Genomic DNA, 14,332 nt, shown 5'->3' on the forward strand with positions numbered 1-14,332 from the left:
AAAGCTGTATTTCCCAGGGAACTATAGTCCAATTCTTATCTTCTTCCAGTAGAGTTTCGTTACACGTGTAAGTATCACATTGATAATTTGCTGAACTTTGATATAATCTGCTATGAAATCATGACATATTGAGACCTTCTGGACCTTTGCAATGACAAAAATTTGATTTTTCTGCCATAGTACCTACCAAGTAATAGCAGACTAGGGCAGCACTCTGGACTTGTGGTGTGGTCTCAGCTACGTTATGTGACTTAAAGCAAGACATTTGCCTCTCTGGGCATAAGCCTAGGCTCTACCTTTGTAATAGGCAGGACTGGTGGCTCAGATGGCCAAGAATCCCCCTGCAGTTTAGGAGACCCAGATTTGATCCCTTGGTCAAGAAGATCCCCTGGAGAAAGGGAATGGCTACCCATCCTGGTATTCTTGCCTGGAGAATTCCATGGACAGAGGAGCTTGGTGGGCCACAGTCAATGGGGTCTCAAAGAGTTGGACACGACTGAGCAATTAACACTATTACTACTACTAGGTAAATTCTGTACCAGCTCTAGAATTTTGTGACTCTAAATACAGGATGAAATTATTTTAAAATTATTTTTTCACCTACATATTACATGAATATATTTCTTTAAAAAAGAAAATAGAGCATGCCAGATAGAGCCAAAGTTCCAGCCCCTTCACCTATACAGAACAGCCTTCAAGGAGCAGTTTCTCTAGAGAGAGGTGGATGTAGAGCCCTCATGGTAGGGCAGTGGGTCTCAGTGGATATGCAGCTGGTAGGACAGACCAAGTATTTTGCTAAGAATGACTAACTCAGGGGTATACAGTAAGAATATCATTTTCTCCTTTATTATTTCTACATGGGGTAGCAGCTTTCTTTCTTTACACAAATAGATCTTTATGTTTGGCCAGTGGTGGGGAGGCTCACCTGACCAACTGGCCCCTATCTGGTCCTCCTGAGTTCCCCCTTCTGTTTGGAGTTCTCTTATTTAGCCAACTGCTGCCACACAGAGCTGACTCTCAGGGAGGGATCTAATGAAATTCTTACCCTGGAAGGAACTTATGTCATTTCTTTGGTTCCTCTGAGGGTAGTTGAGATGATTGAAATTTTCAAAATGATTTACACTAACTACTAAAAGAGAACACGATGAAACAGATGTTTCATCCAACTTGTTTACAAGGCTCCTAGTCTTTGTCCCACTTTCTATCAGTCAAAGAATCTCCCTTTTTCACCCTTAGGATTTTTTCTCTTCTATTGGGAGAATGTGAGCCACGCTGACTTATGAAGAGAAAGATCAGGTGGTATGTAAGTGAGTTGACTACATTCCTCAAAACCACAGTACAGCTATAACCCTTGTTCAGATATCTGTGAAACTTGGGCTGCTGCTGCTGCTGCTAAGTCATTTCAGTCGTGTCCGACTTTGTGTGACCCCATAGATGGCAGCCCACCAGGCTCCCCCCGTCCCTGGGATTCTCCAGGCAAGAACACTGGAGTGGGTTGCCATTTCCTTCTCCAGTGCATGAAAGTGAAAAGTGAAAGTGAAGTCGCTCAGTCGTAGCCAACCTTCAAATGTAGAGTTCTCATTTCTCCCCTTGCTATAGGCTAAGCTAAAGGTCTTTCCTTATACTGTTTCTCCTTTTTTCACATGCTTCCACCTTTCACATTTCTAATTCAGGGTTATTCTATGTGTTCATTTCAAACCAAATTCACCTGGACATAGGGGAGAGGCCCAGGTGATCATGAAGTTCAATTTACTCTGTCAGTATTTTTCCAAATGCCACACACACAAAAATAGATGGGGTTTTTAACTAACAGCACTTTAAAGGTGTGCTTATGGAGTTCCCAGAACAATCTTCTTGGTGGTTTGTTTGATGCTTATCCCAATAAATGTGACCCTAAGTGCTTAGGCAGTGGCAATTGTATAACTTAGCTTTTCTGGTTTATCTAATGAAAGGCAGCAGTAACTAAAATCAGTGTCTACACACAGAGTGGGAGAAAGCATGTTCTTGTTAAGAGTGACAAGTGGCTCAGTCTGGTCTATTGTTCTGTGGCCAATTATCACCAGCATTTATTGGGAGCCTAAGTACAGAGACCTGTATCATCAGCAACTGTGGCACATTACAGAAGAGCAATAACTATTTCACTGACTCAACAGATATTCACTGAATGCCACATAAGAGAGGAGCAAAAAGGGAAATATGATTTATGGGTAATGTTCTTATCTTTGGGTTGGGTGTTGAACTCCAGCTGTTCATGAGGCTCTTAAATTAATTTTTTAATGTAATTCTTATATAGGATCAGGAACACAAAAGGTCACTGATGTTTTTGTGAACAGTTTAGTAATTTAGTTAAAACAAGAAAATGGGCAGGATATGGTTTTGGTTATAAAGGTGTCTATAACCTAAAGGGGGAAATTTGACAAACTCAGAGGATAATTTCATGCTGTCATATAACATATTACTAAACCTAAATATCCTTGATTTCATGCCCAGTCACAGTACTGTAAGTCTACATCCCACTGCATAGCAAGAAGCAAAATGTTTTACAAAGTTCTTCATTGAAAATTTCCAAATGTGTATTTCTGAAGAATCCTGGGGAAATGCTTTAATGTGGCACAGAAGTCTTTCTTGTCTCGGGTCACCTTAGCCTCTGATTTGGCTTCCAAATGATGCTTTACTAATCTGATGTCTCACTTCTTGCCCCAGGCAGCTCTTGCTTCTGCTTTGACCAGAGGAATTATCACTACCATATCTCTCAGTTTCCTCAGTAGTACCCAGGGTCAGTCAGTCAGTTCAGTTGCTCAGTTGTGTCCAACTCTCTGAGACCCCATGGACTGCAGCATGCCAGGCCTCCCTGTCCATCACCAACTCCTGGAGTTTACTCAGACTCACGTCCACTGAGTCAGTGATGCCATCCAACCATCTCATTCTCTGTCGGCCCCTCTTCCTCCCGCCTTCAATCTTTCCCAGCATCAGGGTCTTTTCAAATGAGTCAGGGACAAGTTTAACATTAAACAAGACTTCACGGATTGCTTGAGGATGAAGCACAAGGGAATTACAACATAAAGAACTTTAAGCTGCTTTCAGAGTCCACAAGCCCTAGTCCCTCTAAAGGCAAATGTATGGGTGCCTCTCTTACCAGCTTCCAGCTGGCCCCAGTGTTCAGTTCAGTCCAGTCACTAGTCGTGTCCAACTCTTTGTGACCCCATGACCTGCAGCACACCAGGCCTCCCTGTCTATCACCAACTCCTGGAGTTTACTCAAACTCACGTCCATCAAGTCGGTGATGCCATCCAGCCATTTCATCCTCTGTCGTCCCCTTTTCCTCCAGCCCCCAATCCCTCACAGCATCAGAGTTTTTTCCAATGAGTCATCTCTTTGCATGAGGTGGCCAAAGTACTGGAGTTTCAGCTTCAGCATCATTCCTTCCAAAGAATACCCAGGATTGATCTCCTTTAGAATGGACTGGTTGGATCTCCTTGCAGTCCAAGGGACTCTCAAGAGTCTTCTCCAACACCACAGTTCAAAAGCATCAATTCTTTGGTGCTCAGCTTTCTTCACAGTCCAGTTCTCACATCCATACATGACTACTGGAAAAACCATAGCCTTGACTAGACGGACCTTTGTTGGCAAAGTAATGTCTTTGCTTTTCAATATGCTGTCTAGGTTGGTCATAACTTTCCTTCCAAGGAGTAAGCGTCTTTTAATTTCATGGCTGCAGTCACCATCTGCAGTGATTTTGGAGCCCCCAAAAATAAAGGCTGACACTGTTTCCACTGTTTCCCCATCTATTTGCCATGAAGTGATGGGACCAGATGCCATGATCTTCGTTTTCTGAATGTTGAGCTTTAAGCCAACTTTTTCACTCTCCTCTTTCACTTTCATCAAGAGGCTTTTTAGTTCCTTTTCACTTTCTGCCATAAGGGTGGTATCATCTGCATATCTGAGGTTGTTGATATTTCTCCTGGCAATCTTGATTCCAGCTCGTGCTTCTTCCAGCCCAGCGTTTCTCATGATGTATTCTGCATAGAAGTTAAATAAGCAGGGTAACGGTATACAGCCTGGACGTACTCCTTTTCCTATTGGGAACCAGTCTGTTGTTCCATGTCCAGTTCTAACTGTTGCTTCCTGACCTGCATACAGGTTTCTCAAGAGGCAGGTCAGGTGATCTGGTATTCCCATCTCTTTCAGAATTTTCCACGGTTTATTGTGATCCACATAGTCAAAGGCTTTGGCATCGTCAATAAAGCAGAAGTAGATGTTTTTCTGGAACTCTCTTGCTTTTTCGATGATCCAGCAGATGTTGGCAATTTGATCTCTGGTTCCTCTGCCTTTTCTAAAACCACCTTGAACATATGGAAGTTCACGGTTCATGTATTGCTGAAGCCTGGCTTGGAGAATTTTGAGCATTAGTTTACTAGCATGTGCTGCTGCTGCTGCTAAGTTGCTTCAGTTGTGTCCGACTCTGTGCAACCCCATAGACGGCAGCCCACGAGGCTCCACCATCCCTGGGATTCTCCAGGCAAGAACACTGGAGCAGGTTGCCATTTCCTTCTCCAGTGCATGAAAGTGAAAAGTGAAAGTGAAGTCGCTCAGTCGTGTCAGACTCATAGCGACCCCATGGACTGCAGCCCACCAGGCTCCTCCATCCATGGGATTTTCCAGGCAAGAGTACTGGCATGGGGTGCCATTGAGATGAGTGCAATTGCGCTAGTTTGAGCATTCTTTGGCATTGCCTTTCTTTGGGATTGGAATGAAAACTGACCTTTTCCAGTCCTGTGGCCACTGTTGAGTTTTCCAAATTTGCTGGCGTATTGAGTGCAGCACTTTCACAGCATCATCTTTCAGGATTTGAAATAGCTCAACTGGAATTCCATCACCTCCACTAGCTTTGTTTGTAGTGATGCTTTCTAAGGCCCACTTGACTTCACATTCCAGGATGTCTGGCTCTAGGTGAGTGATCACACCATCATGATTATCTTGGTCGTGAAGATCTTTTTTGTACAGTTCTTCTGTGTATTCTTGCCATCTCTTCTTAATATCTTCTGCTTCTGTTAGGTCCGTACCGTTTCTGTCTTTTATTGAGCCCATCTTTGCATGAAATGTTCCCTTGGTATCTCTAATTTTCTTGAAGAGATCTCTAGTCTTTCCCATTCTGTTGTTTTCTTCTATTTCTTTGCATTGATCGTTGAGGAAGGCTTTCTTATCTCTTCTTGCTATTCTTTGGAACTCTGCATTCAGATGCTTACATCTTTCCTTTTCTCCTTTGCTTTTCACTTCTCTTCACAGTAAGGCCTCTGCAGACAGCCATTTTGCTTTTTTGCATTTCTTTTCTCTGGGGATAGTCTTGATTCTTGTCTCCTGTACAATGTCACGAACCTCCATCCATAGTTCATCAGGCACTCTATCTATCAGATCTAGTCCCTTAAATCTATTTCTCACTTCCACTGTATAATCATAAGGGATTTGATTTAGGTCATACCTGAATGGTCTAGTGGTATTCTCTACTTTCTTCCATGTAAGTCTGAATTTGGCAATAAGGAGTTCATGATCTGAGCCACAGTCGGCTCCCGGTCTTGTTTTTGCTGACTGTATAGAGCTTCTCCATCTTTGGCTGCAAAGAACATAATCAATCTGATTTCGGTGTTGACCCTTACTACAGTCTTTGGCCCCAGTATAGTAGCGATCAATTTATTTCTTCTCAATGGCAAGCCCTTTGCCCAGGAGCCTAGAGAGAGGAAATGCTTTCCCCTCATGCCAGGCTAAGGTTCATCTCCTTATCCTCTGCCCCAGGCTCTGAGTTTTCTTTAGGGATATTGACAGTGGTGTTATTCACTGTTTGCCAGAATTTTATCTCTGTCTGTATTTGTGTGGTTTAATCCAATCTCAAACCATCTCAAAGACATCAGAATACTATTACCAACAGAAGTAGTTTCCCCAAATCTGCATCATTCAGTTCTAAATTACAAGCAATGAAGAACAAGTCTTTGGAGAAAATCTGGAACTTTTCTCATTCTTACTACAGTCTTTTGCTCCCCAAATGCTGCCAAGCAATTGCTCAAAGAATAATACAAGAATGTTGGAAAATACATTTCAGAGGCAAAGAATTCTAAAATCAAATATTTCACTCTCAAACATAATTTTTCAGACTTACAACTGCAAAAATGTCACTCTTTACTAAAAGTGCATAACTTCTCACCTTAAATTCACTTTACTTATCTGGTGAACAACTGAGGAACAAGTAAGTTCAAATTGATTTTTGCTCTTTATCTTAGAAAGCAAGTTTCCAGCAACTTTTAAGAGAGCACTTCCCTCCCCATGCCGATTCCATCACCTATTCCCCCCTCCTCCCAAATTTCAGGCTTCAGTCTAAAGCCAGCATACTTCTTATATAAACATGCATATTCAAGACAAATGCTTTAGATAAATGAAAAGAGTATGTAAGGCACGCTCAAATATCTTATTTCCAAAATGGCTCTGGGATCCTTAATGAGTTCTAATTTCCTAGCCTTCACCTTTTACACATCCATAAAATCTGCCCTGTCTCGTAAACGCTGTTGGGAACTCCTTGTTCAGAAACTGATTCATTCCCATTCCCCGCACAGTGCCTAACAAAGCGTAGGCGCCCAATAATGAATGAATGAGTTTGCAGAAGGAAGGCGGGGAAAAGGTTAGTTTTTTCGAGATAGGACTAGGAGAACTACAATGGCTACAAAACAACAAAAAAACACAAACTTGGACAAACGCCTACTCTTCGTTCTCAAAGTCCAGAAGACCAAACTACGTCCCGCCCACGGGCGAGAAACGGGAAATACTACTGTTCAGGAAAACCGGAAGTGCCTGCTCACGCCCCGCGCATGCGTGCATCTGTTCTGCGTGCACTTCCTACACTTATCCAGTCATCCAGTGAGAAAGCAGAGACTCAGACCCCTGCAGACCCCGGCGTCGTTAGTCCCCGCCCTATCGACGTTGCGCATGCGTCCTGGGTCGGTCCGATAGCTCTGAGGCGGAGCGAAAGGACAGATTTTCTTCTTATTCCCGCCCCTCTTCGTTCCCCGCCTGCCACGTACTGGGTCCGAGCTCTCGCTAGGCTTGGTGGTTCAGTGCGATTGGTCGGGGCCCGCGCGAGTCTGCCAGCGAGGTGCGGCGGCCCCGGAGGGCAACCGAGTGGGCTGTGACCGCAGCCTTCCCCCAGCGCCCCAGAGTCCGACGGTGGCGGCCTAGCACGGGGTCGGATCAGCGGAGACCCGCGGAGGGGCGGCAGTGGCGGCCTCGGGAAGACGGTATGGCCGCTGCAGACGGGGTCGCGGCGGATTTCTCCGGCCAGGCGGGCCGGGAGACGTGGAAACGCTGCGAGGGCCTCGTTCGAACCGGCGAGCGCGGGGCGGGTGGGGTCGGAGGGGTCGTGGGAAGGCTCTGGAGGCCGAGGACTGAGGCCAGGCCGGGCCTCGCCTCGAGGAGAGGCCACGGCGGGGGAGGGGCGGGGTGGGGGTGCCACTGGCCACCGTGGCAACGAAGCGGATCTGTGGGGGGCTTTAGGAGGTGTTTGTGCCAGCAAGAGCATTTGTGTCAATCCCGCTTGGCTCCAAGGAGTCGGACAGCCGGAGGGAGCGGAGAGGGACTTTTGGAGATCTGGGGTGGTCCAGTGCCTAACCCTCAGAGGTGCTTGAAAGGGTGAGAAGTGGGGAGAATGGCGCCTATGGAAATTAGTTGATTGGGGGTCGCCTGGGGAAGCCTTGTTCCTTGACTGTGTTAATGCTTCATCAAGCGCCGTCTGGAGGCCAAACCCAGTCTAGTAGTGGTGATGACAACTAACTTTTCAAGAGTTTACTTTGCTAGGCAATATGCTAAGTAGTTTAGGTTCACAGTCTCATTTAATCGTCACAAGGATTCTTCCAAATTTAGATATTCTCATTTTGCAGTTGACGAAGGTGAGACTTTAAGAAGTATTTCCTGAGGTCACGCAGCTAGTGGGAGAAATCTTTACTATCAACGCTGTCTCTGGTCAGGCAGAATTCTGACCTTGCATTCTTTGGAGTACTCGAGGGTTGGTTTTGTTTACGGTTTCTTAAAGGAAATTTCTACCTTCTGGAGTTGCCTAAGCAAATTCACTGAACAGGGCCCTCACCACAGGGCTGGTGGAGCTGGAGGTTTGGTCACTGAACCTGGATCCTGGTTCAAAGAGGCAGGCTTTTTACATGTTTCCTTGGGCATGTCACTTTACTGTCCAGTTCTGAGAACAGTGTTCCTGGTGGAAGATTTCATAAGTTAGTGGCCGAGTCATTTCTGGCCTTCAGAGGGAGTAGGGCAAAGACAGATGAAAGGAGAAATGGGGAGCTGAAAAAGCTGTGAGGATGTCACCAGCAGCTCTGGGAACTAGTAGTTCATAGCAGTCTCTACTTTGTGATTGAGGCTAGAGAAAAAGAGGACCTGGATTCTATGGTTACATAAAAAATAGAGTGATAGGATTTTCCCTGGAAGAGAGAATTTCGAGGTGCTTTTGTTTTTGTGATAACCTGTTTTATGTCATGCCTTATGGCGATGACTGCACAAAATGGAGACAGCCTTAGGAAAGAAGACCTGGTTCCTGGCCACAGGTAGTTTACAGTCCAAGAGAAGCACTAGCCAGTAAGTGAATTTGCAGGCAAACATGGCAGGTGTCAGGTATTTAAAAAGGGGCTCATATTTTCAGAGTCATTGGAACTGGGCAACAATTCCTTTATGATCAAAAGGATTATATCAGTTATATTCATTGTTGGAAATGTCTCTAATTAGGGTTATGTCAGTTGTAGGGAGTCACCTCTAGCTAGTGTGAAGGCTTGACTTAGGAAGTGACCTGATAGTACTGCCTTCTTTTAATCTGTCAGAACTTTATCACTTGTCATTCATGTTTTGTTTAGGGAACAAAAAGTATTAAAAATCTTTACTTACTGTATGTCAGGCACTATTCTAGAAGTTACTGAGAATAGGTAGTACTATCCTGCTGAAGCTAAGCTCTGGTCCTTCAACTACATTATTGATGGTTTACACATCCTGTAGGGAAGAGAAGATTACATAGATTGATTTGAAGTTCTTTATTATTCTCAGGCTGCAAGGCAAACAAAGTGAAATCTTAACCATCTTACTGAAGTAATTATACTTCAGAACTTGGCACGCAGGAGGTATTTAAGTGTTTGCCAAATGAAGAGGGCTGGTTTGGCTCACAGGTGAAAGGGTTGTATGGAGGTTTCAGTTAATCAAAGTCTTTAGGAAAAGTCCATTGTCAGAATTGGCAGATAAAACACTGACTGTATTCTCTATGTTAAGACAAGCGTAGCATCTGGATGGTAGAACATAGTCCACTCTGTTCTTAACTGACCTTAGAGTGTTAGATTCTGTATTTAATGCACCATTTTAAAATGGGCATTAAAGGTTCATTCATAGAATTAATTTGTTCAGAGGGTGGCAAGGGAGTCTAGAGACAATAATGAGTACTTAATTCTAAGGACATGTGGCATTTGTATGAAGATACTAGAGCATTTATGTATACTACTGATTAAATGAATTAGGATTCATGAAAACCTCTTCAAATATTTGAAGTGTTGGTGTGTTGGGGGCCAGGTAGAGTGCTTTCACACACACACAAAGGAGCAGATGTAGAGAACTAGGAAAACTAAATATGTTAATAAAATAACACATTTAAGAGAAGAAAGCAGAATGCTCCTAGTAGAAAAGCATAGTTTTGAAACCAGAATGTGACCAGTAGGAAATGCTCTGTAGTTGCAAATAATGTGTTCATGAACATCTTGGTCTCGGAAAGAAGAGATAGGCCTTGAGAAGAAGAGATATTAACATATTAATTAAGCGAAAGTGTATTTTCTGTTATTATACAATAATGGTATAAATTACTAGAGACTGCAGACATTATTTTGAATTTAGGATTGCAAAGTCATTATAGGAGAAGCGCACTGAATAACCTAAGATTAAGATAAAACCCAAGAAGGCAGAATTCAATGGCAAGTTAGTATTTAGTTCTCTGACACTGTCTTATTTTTAAGGGTGCTGTCTAATCACACATACTCAGGATTGGGGATGGGAGCGTTAGGGAGGATGGAGAAACAATAGTGGACAGACTTTTAGAAAGCTCAGGAGGATGTCACTGATTTGTTTTTTGTCCTCAAGTTCTGAAAATAGTAAAATTGGAGAAAATGCTCATGAGGTCTTTCTTATTTGAGCGAGAAAATTTTGAAACTATTTTAAGTGTTCACACATACTTTGCTCTTCAGGGTTAGCATTTAATATACACAGTCTAGTAGGGTTTGGAGGCTAGTATTTAATGATTGTCCTTCCTTTAATGACTAGAATAATTAACTGTGCTAGGCACTGTTCTAGGCTCCAGAAATAACAGTGAACAAAGCCATTTATTTCCCTATTTTCTAGTGGAAAAGAATAAAAAATACTTTATAAATGTTTGGTAGTGATTAGTGCTTTGCAGAAAATGAAGCTGAATAAGAAAGTGACAGTAAAGCCATTTTAAATTAGATAGTCCGGAAAAACCTCTGAGAAGTTAGCATTTGATCAGAGATCTGAATCATGTGAGGGGTGTGAACAGGGGTCAAGGTTAAGGAAGCAGCAAGTGCCAAGTCTTGAGAAGGAGATTGTAAAATCTGAGTGTAGCAGAGTGGCCAGGGAGAGAGGTGGGAAATGACCTTGACCTTGTAGTTCTGGCTTTTATCAAGAGTGAGATGAGGCTCTATTGGAAGATTTTAAAGTAGTTGTGCTCAGTTCAGTTCAGTTCAGTCACTCAGTCATGTCCGACTCTCTGCGACCCCATGAATTGCAGCACGCCAGGCCTCCCTGTTCATCACCATCTCCCAGAGTTCACTCAAACTCACATCCATTGAGTCGGTGATGCCATCCAGCCATCTCATCCTCTGGCGTCCCCTTTTCCTCCTGCCCCCAATCCCTCCCAGATTTTATTTTAACAGGATAACTCTGATGTGTTGAGGGTACTTGTGTTAAGCATTTTACATAGAAATGTATCTCAAATAGTTCCCATTTGTGTTCTCTTCCATTAGAGGTCATTTCTATGTAAAACCATCAAAATTGTCTTTACAGGTCGTGTCCATTTGACAGCCTCTAAACCCTTAGTTCAGATGGTAAAGCATCTGCCTGCAATGCGGGAGACCTGGGTTCGATCCCTGGGTCAGGAAGATCCCCTGGAGAAGGAGATGGCAACCCACTCCAGTATTCTTGCCTGGAGAATCCCATGGACGGAGGAGTCCACGGGGTTGCCAAGAGTTGGACACGACTGAGCGACTTCACTCACTCACTCACTTACTTGTTAAGCAAACAAAGGTAAAAGGCAGACAGACCAGTTAGGAGTCTTTTGCAGTAATCCAGGCAAGAGATGATGGTGGCTTGGATTAAGTTGATAGAGGTGAAGGATAGAACTCTAGAGATATTTTGAAAGTTGTGGCAACTATATTCATTGGCAATTTGGTATATGTAAGGTGTGCGGGAAAGAGAGGAACTAAGTTTTTTTTTCGTTTATCTTGAATATCTTAGAAGAATTGTCATTAATAGAGATGGAGAAAACTACAAGAGAAGCACAGTTTATGGGGAAGATCAGGATTTTGTTCTAGACATGTTAAGTAAGAAGTCTAAATCAGATGAGCAGTTAAATATATGGGTAAAATAATAATAGACATAAAATAATAAAAGTTATTTTTTTATGCACATAATCAAACCAGTTCCAGACCATTTTACCATAAATATGGTAACATTGGAACAGTGAATTTCCTTTGAAACTGAGATTTCTTAGAGTCTAATAGCTGGGGAAACAGTGGAAACAGTGTCAGACTTTATTTTTTGGGGCTCCAAAATCACTGCAGATGGTGATTGCAGCCATGAAATTAAAAGACGCTTACTCCTTGGAAGGAAAGTTATGATCAACCTAAACAGCATATTGAAAAGCAGAGACATGACTTTGCCAACAAAGGTCCGTCTAGTCAAGGCTATGGTTTTTCCAGTGGTCATGTATGGATGTGAGAGTTGGACTGTGAAGAAAGCTGAGGGCCGAAGAATTGATGCTTTTGAACTGTGGTGTTGGAGAAGACTCTTGAGAGTCCCTTGGACTGCAAGGGGATCCAACCAGTCCATTCTGAAGGAGATCAGCCCTGGGATTTCTTTGGAGGGAATGATGCTAAAGCTGAAACTCCAGTACTTCGGCCATCTCATGCGAAGAGTTGACTCATTGGAAAAGACTCTGATGCTGGGAGGGATTGGGGGCAGGAGGAGAAGGGGATGCCAGAGGATGAGGTGGCTGGATGGTGTCATTGACTTGATGGATGTGGGTCTGAGTGAACTCCGGGAGTTGGTGATGGACAGGGAGGCCCGGCGTGCTGCGATTCATGGGGGTCGCAAAGAGTTGGACACGACTGAGCGACTGAACTGAACTTAATATTAATAGTAGCTTTGCTTTTTAGCTTTTAAAATATGTTTTATAGCTATTTAATCATCAAGATCATTTTGTCAGTCTTTCTCTAGAGTTACATATATAGAACATCCTGGAGTCCACCATGAATGGGCAGTTGGATCTGAGTGGTAAACTAATCATAAAAGCTCAACTTGGGGAGGATATTCGACGAATTCCCATTCATAATGAAGATATTACTTATGATGAATTAGTGTTAATGATGCAGCGAGTCTTCAGAGGAAAACTTCTGAGCAATGATGAAGTTACAATAAAATATAAAGATGAAGGTAAGTGTTTCTCAAGTTTTTAAAAACCTAAGTATTATATGTGTTCTTTTGCCCATTTTTCATTGAACTCCAAATAAAAATTCTGTTTCCTCCTATGGTAATTGAGTACCACTTTCTTTTACTTAAGGGAATGCCCATGTAGTTAGTTATACTTATAAGTAAAAAATTTGCCAAGTGATTTATTATTAGAAAGGGGTTTTAAGTGATAGGATACTGTCACACATTTTTACAAGCCATTTGTTTTTCTTTTATGCCTGTACAATTCTGGCTTCCTTTTTGCTTTAAAACCAAACTTGCACTCATATTTCCTAAAGTGAAAGGGATGTTAGTACATTTTGAATGAGAAAGGATTCGTGAAAGTATGGAAAAGTATGGAAAAGCTGTTTTTTTGCAGGAATTTTCAGAACACTTAATATGCTGAAGTACTTTCTCAGTTTATGCAGTGTTCCCAGGCTAATTTGACTACAAAACTTTTTATGGAGATCGGTTTTACCTGACAAATATATCATCAACGACATAGTGGACTTATATTAGTAGACTGTCGTTTCTTTTTTTTGGAAACATAAAGCATTTGTTTATTATTGCTATAATCAAGGCAAAATCTCTTTAAAAAATTGGCTTTAATAATGCAAATATAATCAGAATCATTATTCCTGCATTTACAGTTTGTTTTCTGCTGTTCGGACTGCAGGGTTTCACACCTGCCTCAGTAGACTCTCTTTCTTTTTCTTTTGACCTGTCGTCTTTGTTAACAGCTCTAGTGAAATTGGGCTTTAGGTGGTTATGAGTATCTTTACTACTGCTGAATTTATTTCCAGTCTGTTTCATCTTGATCTCAACACTTGGCACTGCTATCCACAGCATCGTTTTATAAATACTCTTATTACTCTGACACTGTGCTGTCTCAGTTTTCTTATCCCTAATAGCTTCTGTGTTTCTCTCTGTGTGTTGGTTTAAAGTAATGTCAGCTGTTAGTATAAAAATCTTAAAATCTCAGTGGTTTAACGTTCAAGAAATTATTCAGGGGCCCAGGTTGACATAAGCTCTGATATCTTCAGTACATGGCTTACAAGCTCAACTTGAGTATCTGCATTCAGCAAGCAGATGCATGAAGATGGAGTATAGGGGATCACATGGGAGATTGTACTCTCTAGGCCTTGAGGTGGTTTATCATTTCAGCTCATCACATTGACCAGACCCCAGTCACATGACTGTGCTGAGATGTTAGTGGGTTGGGAACTTGTCCCTGCTTGGATAGCCACTTTCCAACAACTTAGCCTGTGGAAGGGGAGTGTAAATCACTGATGGTTAACTAAGCCAGTTAATTCACTAGAGGTATAATATGCCTTTCATTTTTTCAATATTTCATATAATGTTGAAAAATGAAAGTGTTAGGCGCTCAGTCGTGTCTGACTCTTTGAAACCCCATGGACTGTAGCCTGCCAGGCTCCTTTGTTTATGATATTCTCCAGGTAAGAATACTGGAGTGGATAGTTATGTTCTTCTCCAGGGGATCTTCCTGACCCAGGGATTGAACTCACATCTCTTTTGTCTCCTGCGTTGGCTGCTGCTGCTACTGCTACTAAGTCGC

The 14,332-nt window shown here is 42.6% G+C and overlaps 1 protein-coding gene across 4 annotated transcripts in view; it reads left to right on the forward strand.

Moving 5' to 3' along the window:
- The first annotated feature begins 7,066 nt into the window (after positions 1–7,066).
- Positions 7,067–14,332, forward strand: part of TFG (trafficking from ER to golgi regulator) — a 31,696-nt gene continuing 24,430 nt past the window's right edge. For 2 of the 4 annotated variants that reach the window (XM_025282921.3, XM_025282931.3), the window contains exons 1-2: positions 7,067–7,280; positions 12,515–12,741. In XM_025282921.3, coding sequence (XP_025138706.1) covers positions 12,558–12,741 — 184 coding nt within the window. In that variant the 5' untranslated portion in view covers positions 7,067–7,280; positions 12,515–12,557. The remainder of the gene's footprint in view (positions 7,281–12,514; positions 12,742–14,332) is intronic. The other 2 variants (XM_006058747.4, XM_006058748.4) reach the window with 1 other exon arrangement.

This window comes from Bubalus bubalis, chromosome 1, assembly GCF_019923935.1.
Source record: "Bubalus bubalis isolate 160015118507 breed Murrah chromosome 1, NDDB_SH_1, whole genome shotgun sequence".
NCBI lineage: Eukaryota > Metazoa > Chordata > Mammalia > Artiodactyla > Bovidae > Bubalus > Bubalus bubalis.